The sequence below is a fragment of the Acartia tonsa genome, chromosome 5 (assembly GCF_053477335.1).
Source record: "Acartia tonsa isolate MP-2025a chromosome 5, ASM5347733v1, whole genome shotgun sequence".
In the NCBI taxonomy this organism is placed as follows: domain Eukaryota; kingdom Metazoa; phylum Arthropoda; class Copepoda; order Calanoida; family Acartiidae; genus Acartia; species Acartia tonsa.
Genome location: NC_137264.1, coordinates 25,225,831 through 25,249,155, shown reverse-complemented (window position 1 = coordinate 25,249,155; position 23,325 = coordinate 25,225,831). Strand labels below are relative to the sequence as shown.

The window sequence follows — 23,325 nt, the reverse complement described above, 5'->3', positions numbered from 1 at the left end:
TAAAAGTCAAACCAATAAGATAATTATAAGCTGTAGAAATTGGGTTTCAAAATACCCAAAAAATTTTAAAATTAAAAATAATCCCCGTCAATGATTATAATTAGAGTTGCTATGCTTTTAAGATAAAAGCATTAAGTATATAAGGTTTCAAATAATGAGGGAGATTCTACCATGCCTAAATTCACGAATATATGTCGGGGGGACATAATGTAGAAAATCTTTGCTTATAGTGAAGAAATAATAGTATTATAGATTTTGGTGGATATTAGAATAAAAATGATAATATGAAAACCAGTTTTGTTAACTTTGAGTGGCCGAAGGTCCGGGCTAACAAAACTGGTATTAATTTTAGGATTTTTCATTTTGATATTCGTAAAAAATGTCTGTAATTCGATGCTATACATTATTTTTCAATATGGCTGGGAGCCGGTTCTAATCCAGTGGATATTAATCGGTTTCGAAGCGATATTAGAAAACTGTTTACACTAATTAAGTTGAAAATAATTAAAGGTGTAACAATCATGTCATGGAACACAAGGATCTTCTACAACTTTACATTTTCTAAAGGTTTTCGTATAGACTGTTTTTGTATTTTTATAACCTATTAAAGCTTCACATAGGTCTCTGGATGGTTTTTGGCTATTTTTTTTATTAAAATTTAAGTCTTTGGGTGGCGTAAAGCTATGTTTTACAGAACCAATAGAGGCTCGGGGCGCATCTGATAATAAAATTGATTGTTGCTGAAAGGGACTGTTAGAGATAAAGACCCCCCCCCCCCGATCTATTAAGGTTGGAATTAGGGCCCGATCTGTAAGGGTTAATAATAATAATAATGTTTATTTGGTGCTGCCAGGTACCCCCCAGCTTTGGAGATAGCACATACAATACTCTAAATTGCTGCTATCTATCGACAATTTAGAGTTTAAATTATGATGTTTAGTCTTCTTCTGCCAATAAAAACTGAAAGGATACAATAACAAAATGGTAATTTTCCTCCACTTACACTTTAGAATGTAAATTTAGCAAAATCGTATATAAATTTTTTGAAAAACTGCTTGATACAGGATAATGGACATACTTACATTTTTAGGACTTGATTATAGAGTTGCTTCACTTTTTATATCGTACTTTGTTGTCCCAGGAGTCAGTATATCAAAAATCAGATCAATCGGATAATTAGATCACATAAAAATTTGTTGTTAAAAAAGTAAAAAATCAACATGTTTAAAATGAACGTACGGACATTCTGGTAATGATTATAGAGTTGCTAAATCGTACCTAACTACTACAGGAATCACCATATAAAGTTTGAAATCGATAGGACAATTCTAACTTGCCTAAATTAACGAAAAAATTATAGTTATCGAGATCCATCTGAAAACACACACAGACAGACAGACAACCCGTTACCATAATATAAGAATAAATAAAAGGAAGTATTGTAACTCTAACAAAGGGAAAAGCAAGACTGTTGTAAAAAAATATTTCTCCGACACTCAGCACTCAGCTAAGAACCAGGGAGGGAGGGGATATTGGTTTGATTAAAACACTTGTCCCCAAAGTTTTCTAATAACTTTCTTTTATGTTGGCTTAACAACTTTGGGGACTTTTATTAAATTTTGATTAGTTAGTTCATTAAGTTAAGTATCCATACGTTTCAACCACTCATTAAAATCTACAGAAGGGTTGATTTTGTGTATCATTACTGGGGATTTAATCAATTTTATCGACCATTTTCTTATCCCTTTAGATCCATAGCTACGAACACAAAACGTTCCAACATAATAACAAAATAAATTATGGCTATAAATTAAATAGCAAGATGATTGATTGTCCCAAAAAAAACTTAATATATATTAATGATAACGCACCAGAGACAAGTTCTTTTCCAGTGGAAATTTATTCTAAGTCTTGATTTAAAAAATACTTTTTAGGCATATAATTTGTTTTGTTTGTAAGCAGTTTAACTTTATCAACACATTTAACTATAAAATAGCAGTTTAAAACCTGATTTTAAATAAAGAAACATTTTTGGGAAAAAAATTAAATCAATTGATTTAATTGGTCAATAATTTGATGTTCTTAGCATTAATATCTGCATTTTTATTGGGCATAATTGTTTTTTACGCTTTGGTAGGTAATCTAATAAAATAAAATAAAATTGTGATCCAATATTTTTAAGACAAAAGATTTGTATAAAAATTAGTTGGATTTTGAAATAACTTGTTTTTACTCCTTAATTTTTCGTGATGGTGTTCACACCCTACAGCAAAATAATAAAGAGATCTTACTATCTTAATCTTTCTTGAAACATGATGATAACATAAAGGAAAGCACAGCTTTATAAACCAGGTCGTCATACAAACGATGATTAATGAATGTAGAGTAACGGCACATATAATTTTTTCAGCATTACTGAGTCTGTATTAACGAAAAAGATATCCGTTACGGAAGGACCGACGTTCATTGTAGAAACGGTTAGCTTTTTATAAATCTACATGGTAAAGCTTTGCTTGTAAAAGGTGGGTTTTTATTAGCGAATAACTTTCTTACCTCATAGCTTACAGAGCAGCTTCGATTATAAAAATTGGCGCCTTATATTAAACTTTAGATCATACTGCTACCCAAAGTTTTTTTTTATATACACGCTCTAAGATTCCTTGGCTCAAGGAAAAGTGGTACTTTTATTCAATTTTTTATTGGTTGGTTTAAATCTAACAGTGTGTAAACTTTTCATTCTATAACTTTTAAGGGGTACATTTGTTGATCATTGAGGGTACCATTAAATTTATTGTTAATTGTCTTATTCATTAAGATCCTTGAATATATATTAATATATTTATTTATATAAGAGCTGGGTAGCTGCACATCAACCTTTTCAGACGTAATTGTCTTTATTTATTTATTTTTATACAAATTATATTAAATATAGGATCGTTCAATAATCATGGTTCTTCGAGTCTTTCAGTTAATGTAAAATCAAAGCAAATAGTAGAGTTAAAACAGTTTCGATACTGTTATATTGGTTTGTAGCGAAGATAATCTAGAATTTACTTTTTCTGTCCGTAATCCTATGGGAGGGATGTGGTTCTATTTAAGATACACGACATCATTTTTGTGCGAATATTCCCTTTACCAATGATCATTCTTGATTTGCCAATTAAATCAACTTTCCGTTTACCTATCCATGATTTTTTGTGCTTTATTAATGTTGTCATCCTTGTTTGCATTTCAAACAGCGGATACACCCCAAGAGGTATTTGGTGCCGATAGACAGACATACAGATAGACATCCTGTTCAGGAACAGATAGACAGACACACAGATAGACATCCTGTTCAGGAACAGATAGACAGACACACAGATAGACATCCTGTTCAGGAACAGATAGACAGACACACAGATAGACATCCTGTTCAGGAACAGATAGACAGACACACAGATAGACATCCTGTTCAGGAACAGATAGACAGACACACAGATAGACATCCTGTTCAGGAACAGATAGACAGACACACAGATAGACATCCTGTTCAGGAACAGATAAACATTCTGTTCAGGAACAGATAGACAGACACACAGATAGACACCCTGTTCAGGAACAGATAGACAGACACACAGATAGACATCCTGTTCAGGAACAGATAGACACCCTGTTCAGAAACAGATAGACAGACACACAGATAGACACCCTATTCAGGAACAGATAGACAGACACACAGATAGACACCCTGTTCAGGAACAGATAGACAGACACACAGATAGACATCCTGTTCAGGAACAGATAGACACCCTGTTCAGAAACAGATAGACAGACACACAGATAGACACCCTATTCAGGAACAGATAGACAGACACACAGATAGACACCCTGTTCAGGAACAGATAGACAGACACACAGATAGACATCCTGTTCAGGAACGTCCATAAGTAAATCCCCTCTCTCTTCCTCCACAATACATTTTGAAAAATTAAAAATATTATCCATAATAGTGATACTTTAGTAATAAACAACAATAGGAAAAACAAAATATCTACGTTGATGACGTATTGAAATGTCCAATATCTGTTTTTATTCGTACAGGGAAAAAAGGAAAATTATACTAGATTTTCCAGTATGATTAGAAACCGCTGGATTAAACCCCGATTCTCAGCCATATTAAAAACTCATGAATAGCTTCGTATCATATATCGTCAAGAATAAAATGCGATAAATAACTTTTCTCGTATTCATTTGAATCCAGTGGATAAGAACCGGTTCTCATCAATACGAAAAAAAACTATGTCTAGCATCGTATTATATCCAGCTTTCTACGAATAAAAAAATGTACAATCATAAGATTAAAACCATTTTTTTAGCCCGTGCCTTCGGTAGTCAACAAGATACTTTCTTACAGGGATGGTGTCTCGTTGCTGCTTAAATTCAGGATTGTCTTTACGATCATTCTAAACATTTTTTGACTTGATCATAGAGATTCAATGCTTTGCTTAAATTATTGAACCTTGTTGTCCTAAGAATAATTGTTAAAGATATAATAGATTAGATAATTAAACCTTGGTATAAGCCCAAACTTACGAATCTTTCAACAAGTAAGGGAGGCATCATGACGTCATGGGTTTGTTACAAATAAAAAAAACTTAGTACTTCATTCATCATTTATTTATGAGAAAAAATACCACTCCATACATTTTTAATTCAGTTCCATAAGGTGTAGAACAATCACAGTTCATTACAATTTCTTTAGTAAAAACACGAAATATTTTTTTAAATATGGAAGTATGGAAAAGGGGGGGGGGGGTTGTGAATAATATACAACCCTCTTAAAAAACACCATTTTTCAATTGATTTCCCTTGAATAAAATCAACATTAAACATTCAAGTTCTGGGCAAAGTTCTAGCTTGGGGTGCATTACCACCCCCACCCGCTTCAAAACTCTTGACTGTAATACTGTGGGACACGTCTGTGCGCCATCTGTTGCCTTCTGCGTCAACTAAAATTTAAGATAATAATTTCAGGGTGGTAGGTGACTGTAAGTTAGAATGGTACCCACTGGTATTTTTTGCCTCCAAAAATTTGGGATACTTTTCTTGAAATTTGATTATTTGGTTCCAATCTAGTAGTGTCTAGACTTTCCATCCATAAATTTTCTACAAAAGGGGTAATTTTGTTTATCATTATTGGTGATATCCCTTAAGATCCCTGGCTAATAATACAATTTCCTTCAAGTATAATTTAATTATTGACTTCGTGATTAGAACTATGGGACATAAATATTTTCTCATATTTTAGAACCGGTTTTCATCCGATAGAAACCAACACTTCTGAGCTGTAATGCAAATAAAAAACTAAACATATTCCGAAAGAGTAAAAGCATGTTCATCCATGCGTCTGTCTATGGCGAAAAAACTCGGTAATCGCTACCCATATTTAATTTTTCATCTACAGTTAAGCTTGCTATAAGTTCAAGGAAGGTTTAATACTATTGTGTAGAGGGTACCTCCACCCTCCCAAAAAATCACCCCAAAAAAATAGGTATATCTCTTTCTGTCTCCAAAATTTTTCTTTTTAAAACTTAAAGTGTGTAGTGAACTCCCCCTCTCCTCTTGAGCAAATATCCGATAGTTTGATACAAACCTAGTATAGCTTCTAAAGAGCAGGTGTAGAGCCCCCCACAGGGAAACGGCGCCAAAAACTGTACACTGAAGAAATCGTTCGCCACATCAGCTGTTTGCTCCAAACTTGTTTCAGCCTAAAGTTAAATATTTTTAATATTTATATTATCTAAAATTCTTGGTTTAAACCAATGCAATGATTGCCGTTACATAAAAGACGTCAATTTTTTTTATTCAAAGGGTGGTAAAAAATCTCAAAAGGCAGGGTAATTAATGTTTTATTTTATATATATGAGGGGTGGCGATATTCAGACCTTTATCCAGGCCCATAGACGTCCTTGCTTTGAACTCAATAAGTATATTAATTGTTTGTCGGTCTGTCCGTCCAGCTGTTATTCGTCTTTCTATCTTTCTACTAGTTGATGAAAATCGTCAATGTTTCTTCTTTCTGTCAATTTGACAGTCTATCTGTTTACAATTCTTTAGTTCATCCTAATAATCAATAAATAATAATCTTTCTATCTATATACCCTATTAACAAACCAGACCTGTATAGATTTATCCTCCACCCTGTAAACATCCATAGTTTTGTTTAGGATTTTGGTTTGTAGTTTTATGCACACACGGCTAACCTAAAATAACATTTACTTAGATTTTCTAGCTGTGACCACAAAATATTTTAGAAAATATATTTCAAACATTATTGATAAAAAAATAGTTTACCTCTCTAGTTTGCTTTGTTAGAACACCCGTTCTTTCAATAACTCCTTCAACCTGGAAATAAATACTTACATACAATTTGTAAATTTTATGAACACGCTATGTATAATATAACAAATTTTCAATAAATAAAGTTATGGTTAATCCTATATGCACATACTATTGTATTAACCTTTTAGTCTGTATGTATGTGTATTCGCTTTGATCACGAAAACGAGTGGACCGATAGTTTCACCATTTCATGGGAAATTTTACATTGGTCAAGGAAAGTTTCAGGGCTATTTTAAAAAATAGTTTAAAGTTTCTGGCTGTTGATCCATACTAGTGTTACGGCTAAGTGGATGTACAGACAACCATAGTAGCCACAATCATAAAGTAGCCACTACACTCTAGATTGTAATACCTTAACAGCTAACAGCTCTGATGTTTTAACTGTTACTGGCTGTTGATCTATACCAGTGTTACGGCTATGTGGGCTTACTGACAGCTTTAACTTTGTCTCCTAAAAAAAGAATTTATATTCCAAATATTTTGAAGATGTGCATTGTGTGATCACATGACAAAATTTGAAATTTCTCTCTCCTCTTACAAGAAATTACAAATTTTGCCAAGTGATAAGGGGGGGGGGGGAAGTTTTGACACATTTGCGTAAACAGTGAGTATAGGCTTTATCTTTGGACTGAGAGGATAGGTTATTAGGGATAAAATCATTCTTATATGATGAATTTTCCCAAGTTTTAAGATTTTTTGGATAGGCCTCAGGTTCCGGAGCTCCAGGCCTCCAGAGATGGGTTTTTTAATAAATGCCGCGTTTTTTCGACAATTTTTTAGACATTGATTGATTGAACGAAGACGATGGAATTTCAACACAGAGTATACAACATAAGGATTAAAAATTTTAAAATTATTATTTTAGCAATTTGTATAATGTCTAATACAACTTAAATCCATTTTCGCTGCATATTTATTAATGCATCTTTTTAGAGCTGTATTAGACATTATACAAATGGCTAAAATAATAATTTAAAATTTTGAATTCTCAAGTTATATACTCTGTTAAAATTGTACGGGGCATTGATCTTCAAGATGGAATAAGGTTTTTAACAGGGTATACAATTTAAGTATTCAAAATTTTTAAATTATTATTTTGGCCATTTGTATAATGTCTAAAAGATGCATTAATAAATATGCAGCGGAAATGGATTTAAGTTATATTAGACATTATACAAATGGCTAATATAGTAATTTTAAAATTTTGAATTCTTATGTTGTATACTCTGTGTTGAAATCTCATCGTCTTTGATCAATCAATCAATGTCGAAAAAATTGTCGAAAAAACGCGGCATTTATTAAAAACCCATCTCTGCTCCTCTCTGTACAGGTAAGAATGAAAAAAAATTTTTTTTTTTGAAGAGTTAGAAGTCAACTTATTAAACAAAATATGCTTTTTTTCTTCAAATATGTGAATAACATTCAAAATAGGGTAAGGGGGGGGGGAATTTAAGTATTTTTTTAAAAATGGGGTAAATATTAATATTTTCAAATGAAACCAAGACCACTAGAAAGCTTATGGAAAGGACTATCAGGTCCTTAGAGGACGTTATCCTAGGACTTTTAGAAGTTGTTCGAAATTGGACTCAAAGAAATTACCGAAAATTACCCGGCAGGGGGGCAATTTAGAGAAATCATTTTCAACCTAAAAAAAAATCGATGAAAAACGGCCAAACGGCCAGTCAAACATAAATAATCATAATTAGTAAAGGGTTTAGGGATTATCCACAAAAATTTTCATAAGGATCGGACTATTCCTTCTATGTTAAAAATGAATTTTTTTAAAAGACGAGAATTTTCGATTTTTTTTCTCGAAAATTAAAAAAAAAAAAAAACTTAAAATTAATATAAAAAAAACCGTATTTTATTACTTTTTAGGCCTGATCCTAAAAAAGCTCACATTGAACTATAGATTTAGACCAAAAAACATGAAAATTGATTAAAAATAGACTCAATAATCGAATTTGAAGCAAAAGTGTCATCTTTGCAAAAAATCTTGACTACATTTTAACCTTAAAAAAATCGATGAAAAAAGGCCAAACAGCCAAACAAGCATAATAAATCATAATTAGTATAGGTTATTAAGATTATCCACAAAAAATTCATAAAGATCGGACTATTCCTCCTATGTCAAAAATATTTTTTTTTCAAAGGACCAGAAATTTTGATTTTTTTTCTCGCAAAAATTAGCTTCAAAAAATAAAATTATTTTTTTTTTGTTTTTTATCTGTTCTATTCATTTTTAGGCCTAATTCTTAAAAAGTCCATATGGAATAATAGATTTGACCAAAGAAAACATGACCTTAAAAGTTGAATTTTAATTTCTTTTGAAATTAACGAAATTTCCCCCGGCGCCAACTTTGGTCATTTTTGAAAAAAAATATTAACTCGATTTTAAAGCTCTCAACAGATTTGGAAAGAGCGGGCAATTCTTAGTTCAAAAGGTTTTTACGGATCAGCTCTAGGTCTTACCAATTTTTGTGTAGATCGATCTTTACACACATACAAAAAAAATTTTGAAAAAAAAAATTTTTTTCGTCTAACTTTGAGACCCAATAAGTACCCTTAATATTCATCTTACAAAAATTTCATTTTATACTTTTTTGTAGGCAATTTAATAAGGAACAAATTTGCTTTTATGTTTTTTTTTCTGTCATTTGAAAGGAACATGGAGATAAAGGTGATTTTATGAAGGTAGGTCGAAATTACCGAAAATAGCCCCTTACCGAAACTTCCCCGCTTGACCCTAAGCATATTTTGTTTCATAGGTTGACTTCTAACTCTTCAAAAAAAAATTAATTTTTAAATTTTTACCTGTACAGAGAAGACCTGGAAGCCTGGAGCTCCGGAACCTGGAGGCCTATCCAAAAATTCTTAAAACTTAGGAAAATTCATCATATAAGAATGATTTTATCCCTAATAATCTATCCTCTCAGTCCAAAGATAAAGCCTATACTCACTGTTTACGCAAATGTGTCAAAACTTTCCCCCCCCCCCCCCTCCTTATATTGACAGAAAAATTTGGGAACCTATTAGGTATAATTTGTATTACGAAAACGCGATACATAATTTTGCTGTACTTTAACCGAAAATCTATGAATTACGGTATTAATTTTAATATAGCTGTAACAAAATTATATTTGTTTTAATTAATAATTCATAATATCATTTCATCACAATAGACGATATACAACTCTTCAATATTCTACTCGGCATTGACGTACATGCATCGTGTTCTGGCATCAGCTGATATTTGTTTACATTGGCATACACTCAATTGCCATCTGAGTTTCAATGCAATGTGAAAGGTCTATAGCTGAATTGTAATGATTATAAATATGTTGTTCTTATTGTGATTAATAGTTAACTTTGTGATTTTTATGCTTTTAAGGATTGTATGATATTTAACGCTAATCATTAATAATGTCCATGTTTAGGTGAACCTGAACATCATCAAAGATTACAAAGTTTAATGTACAAAGATAAAGCAGCTGTTCATCTACTTCATATATAGTCATATACAAAGTCAAAGTACAAAGATAATCTACATTATAAAGGACGTCATAATGTCATTCTATTTGTCTATGTCAAATGTTTCATTGGGTGTATCACGGAGATCTTAATTCAAATCATGCTTTCAGAAATCAAGCTTTTTATAATGACAAGGTGAGTGAGTTTTGTCATAATCTAATGTGGTGGCAGCAGGACAAACTCACGTTTCCCAGACCATTGGCACGCAACCTCTCATTTTGAGCATAGCTCCTCTTTCCCATTTGGAAGAAATTCCTCTTTTGGTCATTTTAGACAAACATTTTATCTAATATTAAAGTGAACTTTTAAATTTTAAAAATTGTTTTAATGTGAAAAAGTGAATATACCATAGGTATATATTATTGTGAATAGTAAATATTTTATTTAAATTAAATGTAAATGTAAAAAAATACCCCCCCTTTTTTCTTTCCTGTCGCTGTGATACATCTAGTAGACAAATAATTTGACATTAAAATGTCGTCAATCAAAATATACCCGCCTGCACAACTACCCAATGAAGGAGTTACAGACACTCAGTTCTCCATATGGAAGGAAGAACTGGAAATATATTTGGAATGTGAGAGTAAATTCAGAAAATTTCTACCAAATGGAAAATACAAAACTTGGATTGCGGCAGAAGAAAATGAAAAAAGGATTTTAGTGGCAATTACACCTGATACAGCTGATTCTCTCCCAGACATGCGCCGTGACCTTCGCCAATTTATTAGTATAGTGGCCAAGAATATACATCAAGATTACTACAATCCCATCATGCACCATTCTACAAGTCTACAATGGATATATAAAAAAGTACGCGAAGATTTTGACATTCAACTACAGGGGATACATTTTTTAAATCTGCTCGATTTTTCCTTTGATGTTACAGGACAAACTACACCCACTGGATTCTATAATCAATACAGAAGCATGATTATAGGCAACCTTGCAAAAAAAGACACCAAAATTGAATGGAAAAATGAAAAACTTCAGGAAGATGAGAAGCTTACCCCTAGTCATGAAGATTTAATACTATTGAATGTATTAATGATTATCCATCCTAAATTACCAAACTATGTAAGTGAAAACTATGCCCATCGTATGGGAGAAGGAAAACGTTTGATGGACTTCAAGACAGAGATTCTATCAAAAGCAAAACACTACATTCAAGAAATTAATGGAGTCCAAAATTTAGCTACAGAAGATTTAGAGCCACAATGCAGTTATATGTCTACGTCAAAAGGCAACAACTTCAGATTCAACAACAGACCACAACAACAACATCAACAACAGAGAAGATTTCAACAAAACTATCAACGTCAAAAAACGCCTACAGCATCTAATGATCCAACGCCATTTTGCAGAGTATGTCATTTACAAGGACTTTCAAGAAGTGTGTACACTAATCACTACTTAGGCCAACAATCCTGCCCATCTCTATAACGTAGATGATAATGTAGAGCATAACTTTAATTTCAGCCATATCCCGAAAATTAGTCACATCCAGCCTGTTCCTACCCAGACGCTCACAGTCACAGATTCCAACAAAAAACCTGTCCATCTGGATATTGACTCAGGCGCAACAGTAAGTTATGCAAAATATTCAACTGTTATTGCACATGGATTTAAAATAAGGCCAAATTCTCAATTATCTAAATTAGCTGACGGCAAAACAGAAATGGCATCTATAGGCGAAATAAATGAAACTTTTTTTCGAAATTCCTGGTCTGTCAAGTTTAATGCAATAGTAACTAAAAACTTACATTGTGACTTTGTAGCTGGTACAAACTTTATGATGCAAAACTCTATTATTCAAGATTTCAACTCTAAAACGATAACCGTCCATAAAAAATACAATGTATCTGAAACAAGTAAATCTCTTATTCTCCCTACTGAACCCAATAACTTACTGTTACAGAACAGTCAACTAAATGTTATTTTGCCGCACAAAAATGTTCAACTCAAAGTTCCTTACAAAGAGTCTACACTTCTAGCTATCCAACCATGGCATCAAAATAAAAATCAAGAGTGGCCAAAACCACAAATTTGTTCTGTTCAAAATGGACACATCAATATAAAAAATGAAAACAAAGAACCTGTCATTTTAAAAAAATCAGCAAAAGTACAAGTTAGGACAATTAGCAATCAAATGGATAAATCAGAGGATATTATATTGGATAACAAAATAGAAGATGAACGAGACAAGAACAACACTGATAAGATTGAAATCAACACTGAAGATATTGATCCTAATATTATAGGGTATGTACACGATATTAATCATACTTATAAAGATGTGTTCAATGGAGATTTAAAAGTAGGATACAACCACAGATTCGGGAAACATATTGCACAACTTAATTGGGCTGGGCCTAGTAAACCAACAGCGTCAAAAGTTCAAAATATAAATTATGATATGGAAACAAAAAAACTCTTACAAGATGTGTGCAACGATTTAACGCAAAAAGGGGTACTGGGCATACCACAGGATTATAATATCAATGTTCAATATTGTTCTCCAAGCTTCCTAGTTCGAAAGCAAAAGGCTAAAAACAAAGCAAAACAAGATTTAACAATAGATGATGTTAGATTAGTCGTTAATTTCTCAAAGCTCAACGGATTTTTAAAAAATATTCCAACAACAGTTACAAAAACTAAAGATGTTTTCACTCAATTAGGAAAATGGAACTATATCATTACCATGGATTTACAGAGTGGATTTTTTTAAAATCACATGTCTATGACTGATGCAGAATGGTTAGGTATCACTACACCTTTTGGGGGAATGAGATTTTTAAAAAGATCTGGACAGGGACTGATTGGACAGAGTGAGGAACTGGACGAACTTTTAAGTAAAATTTTAGGAGATGAAATGAAAGAGGGCAAATGTTGTCGTATAGCTGACGATATCTTTGTAGGTGGTACAGATCAAATGGAAACTATCAACAACTACAAAGAAGTCCTACAGAAATTTCAAGCGGCCAATATCAAAATATCTGCCGGTAAAACCAAGGTATTTTTAAAATCAGTAGATATCTTAGGTTGGGTTTGGAAACAAGGTGGCTTTATAGAACCTTCCCCACATCGTGTTAATGCTTTAAAAAATACCAAGCATACAGATATTAACAATGTTAAAGACTTAAGATCATACTTAGGACTGTATAAAACATTATTACAAGCTTCGCCAAATTTAACACTTATATTGAATCCATTTGACTTGGAAGAAGCAGACCGTGAATCAAAGGAAACAATTAACTGGACTAGAGACTTAATTTCTCAATTTCAGATTGCCACAGCTGCAGTAGACAAAATTCAAATCTGTATCTACCATCGCCAGAGGATCAAATACTTATTGATTGTGATGCAGCTAAATCACCACCAGGACTGGGGCATACTGTTTATGCCATAAAAAATGGAAAAAAACTACCTGTGGCATTTCATAGTGTTAAATTATCTCAAAATCATCAAAAATGGCAAGCCTGTGAACTCGAAGCATTAGCTTTCTCATGTGCCATAAATGCAGAATATGATCTACTTAAAGAATGTAAAAAACCAATCATTTTATCTCCCGACAGTAAAACTGTAGCTGACGCAGTAAAGAAAATCCAGAAAGGTAGCTACAGTGCAAGTCCAAGAATTCAATCATTTATCAGTAATATCAACAGACTTCCTATTATTGTTCAATTAGCCAGTGGAAAAACAAATCAAAATCAAAGTAGTGATTATCAAAGCAGACATCCTTCAACTTGTGTAGCAGAACATTGTTCAATATGTAACTTTGTCACAGAAACATCAAATTCAGTATTATTACCTCCATCAATAAATAGCATAGAACCTGCCAATGTTATGAACAACAAAAATGCGTGGAATTTAATTCAAGATCAACAGAAATCAACAAAAGAAGCCAAATATTTGATTAAATCAGGTAAAACACCTAGTAAAATTTCTGGCAAAATTCAATCTGAAATCCGACGTTTATGCTCTGTAGCAAAAATCAATAAAAATAATTTATTGATTGTAGAATCTCAACCAAACAAATTTTCAACAGAAAAACGAGAATTAACCGTTATTCCTCAATCTCATTTACCAGCACTTTTGTCACAAATTCATAATAATATGCAACATCCATCAAAGGCTCAGCTAAAGTCAAATTTCAACAAAATGTATTATTCAGTAGGATTAATGGCAGCTATGGAAAATTTGTATACAAATTGTTTTTTCTGTGCAAGTAATAAGAAAATACCAGATGAAACTAATCACCAAACCTTAACTGATGCATCTGTACCCGGAACACATTTTCATGGAGACGTTATAAAAAGACAAAGTCAAAATATTTTCATTATCAGAGACCACTTTTCATCTTACACATCTGCAAAAATAATTAAATCTGAATCACACAAAGAATTGAAAAGTGCAATTATTGATACAATTTTACCTTTAAAATTGTCGGGAAAATGCATTTTAAAAGTTGATAATGCAACAGGATTTTTGCCGCTAATAAATAACAAAGATCCAGATTTAGAAAAACTCCAAATAATTGTTAAACAAACGGATCAGTTCAACAAGAATGCAAATGCTGTAGTGGACAAAGGTTGCTATGAAATAGAACAGGAATTGAAAAGGATTGAACCCGACGGAAGGCCCATAACAAATACAACATTACAGTTAGCAGTAACAAGATTAAATTATACATTGAGAAGGAAAGGTCAAATTTCTACATATGAAATCCATCACAATAGAGATATGAATACAGGAACAAACTTAAACTTAAATTATGAAAATATCAAAAAGGATCAAATTCATACTAGAAACACAGCCAATCAAAGACACAATATATCAATTTCAAATAAAGAACAAAGTCCAAAACCAGGAGATATAGTAGTTACTACAAACAAACCAAACAAACATAAAGCAAAGGATGTTTTTATGGTCGCAAAAACAGATAACAAACAGGTCACAATTCAAAGAATAGTGAATCCTCACTCAAATCCTAAATTAAGAGCAAAACAATATACAACAACAACTGATAGAATTCATGTTACAAATGCTTTCCACAAAAATACTAAAACACAACAAAGTTCAACAAAAAAACAAACAAACAATTGGAATCCAATTCGTGAAATAGAACGTGAAGAAAAGGATGATATATGTGCTACTTTTGAAAATGTTGAAGTTCAACAAAAAGAATATCAAGCTTTCATTCGTCCTCAAAATTTAAATAACGAAAGACCAGCACTTTATCAAAGTTTAGAAAGAGCTAATTCTATTCAAAGAGAACAAGCACATAAAGACAGGCAAAGATCAATATCACTAGACAGATTAAGCACAACATCACCAATAACGGTTAGAAGCTCATCTAGAGCTCAAAATATTGAAGCAAAGAAAAGAATTTCATCTCTGTATAATAAAACACAAAATATCCCACAAACAGACGGTCTAATTACAGACTCAGATAGTCCAAATACTTCATCACCTATAAATAGAAAATTGAGATCATCTTCAACATCAGACAATCTTTTAGACAAACCTAATGATAATGATGATACTTATGATTCAGACAAATCTTTTGATCAATGGGACTATTCTGATTTCAAAGAACACCCTGACATAGATGACGTATTTCCTCAACAAAATTTAAATGACTCCTTTATGAATCCTCCTCTAAATTTAGAAGCTAAAGACACCAATGTTGATACAAATAGAGTTTATGATTTTACTCAACTCCTAACCTCCCTTGCTGGACCTCATGGTATAGAGAATGATCATCAAAAGAAGGGAGACGCTAATCATTAATAATGTCCATGTTTAGGTGAACCTGAACATCATCAAAGATTACAAAGTTTAATGTACAAAGATAAAGCAGCTGTTCATCTACTTCATATATAGTCATATACAAAGTCAAAGTACAAAGATAATCTACATTATAAAGGACGTCATAATGTCATTCTATTTGTCTATGTCAAATGTTTCATTGGGTGTATCACGGAGATCTTAATTCAAATCATGCTTTCAGAAATCAAGCTTTTTATAATGACAAGGTGAGTGAGTTTTGTCATAATCTAATGTAACTATGACTGACTTATTATACTTTCAGACTCCTTAAAGCATTCTTTTAGAACAAATTTAATGTTGAATTGATAGCTAAAATTTAATGTTCATTTATATTATTCTATCATTGTCTAATTAAAACATATAAAACGTATCTAAATTATCAAAATCGTGGCCTCTTTATTTTTCATTCAAAGGTAATATTTCATCTCTTTATAATAGTAATACATACATTATCGTTTTAAATACGATTAAATATTTAGTTTATCTAGGTATTCATTAATATCTAAATATTCACTGTACCGTTAAATTTGTGTATATATTCGTTGCAGGAAAGCTTCGATGTTCCTCAGTCAGGTTTTAACAACAAAATATGTGGCAGCTGTTAGTTTACTTAAACAGCAGCAGTGATTTTGCAAAGAAACCAGAAAAACAAGAACAATTTGTTGTATTGAGAGAAAATAGGGCGAAGCCATTGTTCTTTTCTTTTCCGTGTGTTATAAAGACTTTTTGTTGTGAGGAATGGGGGTAAGGGCTCTACTTTGACTATAACTACACTGAAAATTGTACAATGATATGTCCAGCCGTTTACGAGATCTTTCGACCATGCACATATACACACATCCTGATACTTTATGAATAGGATTTGTATTTCCTTATTATAATGGCGTCAAAATGAAACCTTACCTGTAAAGATTGAAAGAAGAATCTTGGATAGGGTAGAGGAGATGAATGGATCAACCCAACACTTTTTTTCATTTATTTATACAATTATTGGTTGAATAATAATATATCGGAAACTGCATGTTTGACCCAAACATTTAAGATTTAATAAAAGTCACAAACCTTTTTAAAGCAACGAACAAAGAAAAAGATTAGTTAAAACGAATAGGTATGCCTTTTTTTAATTGAAACAGTTTATGATTATGTTATGTATAAATCAGGAAGGAAGAGGACAGTTGACTGTAGGCTTGTACCCAAAGTTTAAAACTGCTTATCTTATTAGATGCCTCAAAAACTTTGGGTACTTTTATTTAATTTTCATTGGTTGGTTCTCAGCTTACAGTGTCCATACAAAATATCAAAAATTTAAATGTACAGAAGTCAATTTATCGTCCATTGTATTATCCTTGTAGATCCTTGGTATAAATAAAAACCTCGAGAAGATGCATTCAGTATGATGATGTGTGATTGGTCGTAGCTCACTATCCAATGAGAGGCGAGAAAATTCACCAGCAATTTTCTAATATTTAAAATGCGTCATTAAACAAGAATGATAATATCCATAATTAGCGAAGCACGAAAAAATATTGTTGGTGTACAAATGGACATAGTGAGTTATAGAGCTGATGTTCAATGGAAAAAAAGATAGAGTAGAAAATAAAAAGAGAAATCTTCACAATAAATTAGTATAAATCTTGTGTAACATTACCAACAGACCGACGGACCAAGTAAGTTATATACTAGATGCTTTATGATAAAGAGTATCTTCACAAAAAAATATCTGCAGTCAATTTTAATCAAAAGCCGAGAAAATCAAAATACCCTTTCCCAATTTGTGTTACGGACTGACGTGCGGACTGCCTTTTGTAATATCAGGGAAGAAAATACACACGAAATTATAGATATCCAAGATCTTTGAATTTAGGTGTACCTGGAAAGTCTTAATCAAAGCTTGTATTTGGATGGAGGGACTATAGCCGTCAGGCAAGTCTGGAACAAATTCTATTTCCGTGTTTGCGTACATTGTTCCCTAGATACAGAGGAGAATAAATAAAGATAAATGGATGGTTAAATACATGCCGAATAATATATATGCTGGATTAAAATTGATTCTCAACCATACTGAAAAATCATGTATCGTATCATCAATTCATAAAAAAACACCCAGACATCTTTTTAACCTTTTCTTTTTAAAGTCAAAATTAATAGTTGATGTGTGACTAACACCCCATCTTCCCTCATGGGCCCCTAGAGGCCTCTAAGGCCGTATAATAAAATTAAGTTTTGTCACCTGTTTGCTAGATTTAAGACAAACCATTTCAATCCAAGTTGCCAAGTTACTCATCGCCTTCTCCAAAACCCTAACAACATTAATATGCTAAATATTTTCACAAATTGAAATATTTTATCGATAAACAAAAATAACATTATGTGTAAGGAAAGCATCACAAATTTAGCCAACTCTTTTTATTTACAGTTTTCTCAAGACGCTAATCAAGGACCAAATTGTCCTTGTTTAAAGGGAAGCTTTTCTAGAATATTAGGAGAGGCCCGTACGTCCGTAACGGATGGCTCATAAGCCTTAATTTAAGCATGTTCAGTAAAAACTAGGAAGCGTAGCCACTGTATAACTAATACCTACCAGAACGTCCCTAGGTGCCATCAAAAACATCTTAATATATAATAGTTTTTTCATAATCAATAGTTATCCTATTCATCTGTAATTTGAATAAAGATTTCTAGGACTATTAAGCATTATTTTATTAGCAAACCATCTCTATGATCAAGTCTTAAATGTAAATATGTTTGAATTTAAGCATTTTTTATTTGTCTGTCTTTGATCTTTTGGATGTTGTCATATAAGTTGAAAAATACCTAATAAAAGCGAGGCTGGCTAGATCAGCATCAAAGCTAGCTTCTGCAAGTTTACCCCAATCTCCAGCGCATTCCTGAAGCTCTTTAACAGCCTAGACAGATACAGATATTTTGATAGTTATAGTTAGATACATAGATACACACTGACACAGGTAAACTGGATGTCAAACAGATTTTGCCGTACTCAAACAAAGGCCTATCTCAGAAAATCCTATCTTAGGAATAACAGATATCTTTACGTAGAGAAATAAGTACCTTGGTAATTTTTGTGCTTTTTTTAAAACGGGGATAAAAATTTCAGATCTACTGCAGTTCACGGTAAAATATTGCTGGTAACGAATATTGCCAAAAATCTATGAATTTTAAAGGCTGTTAGCTGCCAAACGGCTGATGTAACGGCTATGTACAGATCATACCCACACACCATATTAAGCGGTATAAGAAGGCCTGCAAATAATCTGGAATAGCCAAGATCCAATAATGCACAGGGAAAGCTTCACTGTAGAAGAAACGCGTAAAATAGGCATTTTTTGCGCATTTCTCTGCACTGCGAGATAATTATGCATTATTGATTTATGGCTATTCCAGATTATTTGTAGGCCTTCTTATGCCGCTTAAAACAGTGTTCGGGCATGATCTGTACGTTCAGCCGTTTGGCAGCTAGCAGCCTTTAACATTCATAGATTTTTGGCAATATTCGTTACCAGCAATTTTTTACCGCGAACTGCAGTAGATCCAAAATTTCTAAATGAAACCAAGACCATTAAAAAGATCACGAAAAAATCTATTTAAATGTAATAATGATAATATTTGGGAATAGTTCCTTTCGTGGCAACGCCCCATATTGTAACTTTGCTTTCATGTTATTTCTCTATCATTCGTTAGGAACATGGAGGAAAATAAAATTTTATGAAGGTAGGTAAAAAAAAACGACTCCGCCCCGCTCCCGACATTACCCCGCCTTACCCTAGGAATTTTAAGAAAAAACAAAATTATACATTGTATAAATTAAATAGATCTTAATTTTAAAAAATGTTGGTATATATGACAAATGAAAATTTTTTTTTGTTAGAATATATTTTAAAATAGGATTGTTAAATTAAATTGTTGGGTGATTTATTTTTAGTGATAAAATACAACTTACATTTCTTAACTGTCCAGTAACTCTGCCGCATCTCTGAAGATCATCCCGAGATTGTGCCGCCAAGGCCGCCGCTATGGCGGGTGGCGGTGAGGTTTGGAGGCTGGTTGCTGCAGATACCAGTTGATACAACGATTCCACATAGCGGATCCGGCACCTTATAAATTATTTGGTAGAAGAAAGGGTTGTCTATTGTAATGTTTCATGATACATTTCCTTTTACTTACAAGCGGCCTCACCCCTAATATATGGGCTCTGTATTCAAAGAAAGGAGAGAAACAGTCCTAATCCATACCAAGACATAAATTTAGAAATTAAATATCTATCCTAGAACTATCCCGAGATCTGGAAGAAGCTTCCCTTAAAAAAGGAAAACTTCGTCGGTTCAGAGGTAAGCGAGATTTTAAAGGACAACCCAAAAACCTCACAAATTTAAATAATAGGAAGTATGTCTAAGAATATTTATGTATACCTTGTCCTTCATTCTAAAATATTTTTACCTCATAAATTGGATTTGAAAGGTGAGTTGTCTGTTGGGCGATGAAGCCGCGCGCAAAGTTGTCAGCCCCTGGTAAAAGAGATGACTATAGATAAAGAAACAGGTAGTTTAATCACCTGTATATTACAACAGGGGGTGTATATTCTGCACAAGATTTATTTTTTCCCCGGTTGTAAAAAACATATGATTTCCCCCCCTCCCTAGTTTTATTCCCCAAAAAGAAAGAAAAATTTATAGATGTTTTTGTTTTCATTTCTCTTTATTTTATTCATTTTTTTGTCCCTCCCACATTATATATTTTTCCAATTTTTTTTTAGTAGGACTGTTTATTTTTCTTATTTTTCCCCCCCTTACATATTTTTACCCCTCCCCCCCCCCCTTAGCCTTTACAACTGCCTTTAACTTTTATGTCAGTCAATTTTTGTATCTGATTGGGTAATAAATTTCATGATCTATAGTTTATGATGCCTGATGTAAAGTTTTCATGGAGGCATTCATCCGTTCATGAAGACTCTTTCTACTCTCATCCCTGAAAATAAAACATCCATAAAAGAAAAGCTAACAAAATTAAACGGACATAAACAGACAAACATTACATCATCCTATTACATATATAAAGTAGTAGGCCCCCCCAAAAAACGTAAGGCGTAAACGCTTGTATTATAAAAAATAGTAATTCTTTTTAGCGATTCATACGGTTCTCCTTTACAGTGAAGTTTCTTATAGGTTCAGATAAGGTTTTTATGTATTTTTGGGGAAAAATAAAAATCTAAAAATGGTGGGGGGGGGGGGGGCCCTTACTATAAATCAACTTTACTAACCTTGACAAAAGCTGTTCAGCTGATGCAAAAAGTTCTAGGCTGTGAATCCAATTATAGAACAAATCTGTGTGAACCTAAAATTACAAAATTTAACTTTTAACAAGTTTTGTGACAAAAGAAATGTTTTGGATAAGGGGGGGGGAAGTTCTGCCACTTTCGCGTAAACAGTGTGCTGTGGACTAGGTATTGATTTTAGATTATAGGTTATTTAGGATAAAAGTTTAGTTTTATGTATTAGTTCACGTATATTTAATCATTTTTTGAATAGGTCTCCAGGTTCAGGTGCTGCAGGCTGGAAGGTCGTTTCTGGACAGGTAAAAAATTAAAAAAATTTTGTTTGAAGAGTTAGAGAGCAACTTATAAAACAAAATATGCTTCTTTTTAAATGTTATTAACATATCTGCAGAAAAAATTAAATTCGGCCTCCAGGTTCAGGTGCTGCAGGCCTCCAGGTACACTCTGGACAGGTAAAAATTAAAAACATTTATTTGAATAGTTAGAGGTACACTTATTTAACCAAATATGCATCTTTTTGGATGTTATTACCATATTAGAGGAAAAAATGACAATCGGCCTCCAGGTTTAGGTGCTGCAGGCCTCCAGGTACACTCTGGACAGGTAAAAATTAAAATTTCTTATTTGAAGAGTTAGAGGTACACTTATTTAACCAAATTGTCATGTACACTAATGTATGTACACTTTCAGGCCACCAGTCCACTGGAGAAGAACAACGGGTTGCCTGCGGCTCACTGCGGCAGACATTCTAATTTCGCGGTTGCAAACAGCAAATTAAGGATTTTCATTTTTCAGACCGCTTAATTATAATGTCTGCCGGCTCTTTGGAAAACTAAGCTGTCCAGAATTAACATCCAGGTACAGCTTAGTTTTTCAAATTATTAACCTTTCCACCTTTCCCTATTAACAAATAATGTAATTGGGGGGAGGATAGGACAATAGCTTAGGCCGGGTGAAGTTTAGGTTTCCACCAAATTTCCCAAAATATAACTCTATTTGTTTAGGCCTAAACATCAACACTTCCACAAATTACAGACCATCCATAAATGCACCAAGGCCCACCTGGAGACCCCAACAGTCCCCCCCGTCTGGCCCCGCGCATCCTCTGGATACCTCTGGATTCTGTGGTAACTTGATCATTCCCTGCATTGCAGTCACAGGTAGAACATTTTGCTAAAGCTGCTCTATAACTATCCTGTCTGTAAGTCTTAAGCCTCAAGGGGGATATAGCATCCTTCCCGCACATTGATGTTTACAGACTGTTAATCCTGTACAGCTGCTGAGGTGCTTTACAACTAAGTGCCACTCACCCATAGGACAACTCCTTGTCCTCTTATTTAACAATAACTGTTAAGTAATCCAAACCTGTTTTTCTCCCTACCCATAGGACAACTCCTTGTCCTCTTATTTAACAATATAGCTGTTAAATAATCTGAACCTGTTTTCCCCCCTACCCCTTTTCATCTCCCTGATAGCTTGCGGTCCCTGCCATACTGCGCCATAATAAAGACAACAGAAATTCGGTGAAGGTTCCCCCCTCATCATTTATTTGTTGTAAAAACACAAAAATATAAAAACACCAAAAAAAAAATATAAGCTAAAGAGAGGTTATAATTTAAATAAATAAATTAACAACAGCATTCAGTGGTCAATGAAGGAGATTTTCCTCACTAAACCGCCCGGAGCAATTACACGCTCAAGGCATAACACCCTCTATCATCCATCTAACTCACACCCCACCCCTTCTCACACCAAACGTTCACAATCCGACTCTGCGACTGTTGCGAGTCGTCGGCCTAAAACCGTCAGAGTTTTAGCCAAAAAACATAAACTCAACACCCCGTTTGAATTACGCGCCAAAAAACTCCTTAAAACAAAAAAAGCGCTACTTCAACGGCAAAAACCGGTTGACCGCAACTCTAGGCCCGTCGTTTCCTCACGCAGGCCCAGCGTTAGTCGCACCCCCTCAGGCCAAAACAGCCACCACCGTAGCCCATCCCCGTCACCTATCCGAGGATTCCCTACACCCCCTGCAGCCCCCCAACTACTTGCAGCCCCCCACTTACCCTCCTCACCTGTTGATCCACTGGTAACTTTTCCCGTTATACATCCGTATAACGGCCTTTCACCACAAACCCCCACAACCCCTACAGATACTGAAGAGTTTGAGCTAGCCCCACAGCAACTAGATTGGGATAATTATTCCCCCATACCATCCTTCCAAAAATCAGCTTCAATTCTTGAAGAAGCTTTGGAACAACTCTATTCTGAAGATTTACAGAAAGAGGTTC

General features: G+C 33.4%; 1 protein-coding gene across 1 annotated transcript in view; it reads right to left on the bottom strand.

The window, feature by feature from the left end:
• Positions 1 to 4,641: 4,641 nt before the first annotated feature.
• The window catches only part of defl (Integrator complex subunit 7), a 67,335-nt gene continuing 48,651 nt past the window's right edge, over positions 4,642 to 23,325 (bottom strand). Inside the window, exons 21-34 of the mRNA XM_080160989.1 lie at positions 21,020 to 21,093; positions 20,667 to 20,727; positions 20,200 to 20,267; positions 19,703 to 19,856; positions 18,559 to 18,650; positions 17,975 to 18,044; positions 17,615 to 17,713; positions 17,118 to 17,203; positions 16,648 to 16,708; positions 6,737 to 6,835; positions 6,337 to 6,387; positions 6,162 to 6,245; positions 5,636 to 5,750; positions 4,642 to 4,991 (exon numbers count right to left, since the gene is read on the bottom strand). Of these exons, the coding sequence (XP_080017115.1) occupies positions 4,876 to 4,991; positions 5,636 to 5,750; positions 6,162 to 6,245; positions 6,337 to 6,387; positions 6,737 to 6,835; positions 16,648 to 16,708; positions 17,118 to 17,203; positions 17,615 to 17,713; positions 17,975 to 18,044; positions 18,559 to 18,650; positions 19,703 to 19,856; positions 20,200 to 20,267; positions 20,667 to 20,727; positions 21,020 to 21,093 (1,230 nt within the window). The 3' untranslated portion in view covers positions 4,642 to 4,875. The remainder of the gene's footprint in view (positions 4,992 to 5,635; positions 5,751 to 6,161; positions 6,246 to 6,336; positions 6,388 to 6,736; positions 6,836 to 16,647; positions 16,709 to 17,117; positions 17,204 to 17,614; positions 17,714 to 17,974; positions 18,045 to 18,558; positions 18,651 to 19,702; positions 19,857 to 20,199; positions 20,268 to 20,666; positions 20,728 to 21,019; positions 21,094 to 23,325) is intronic.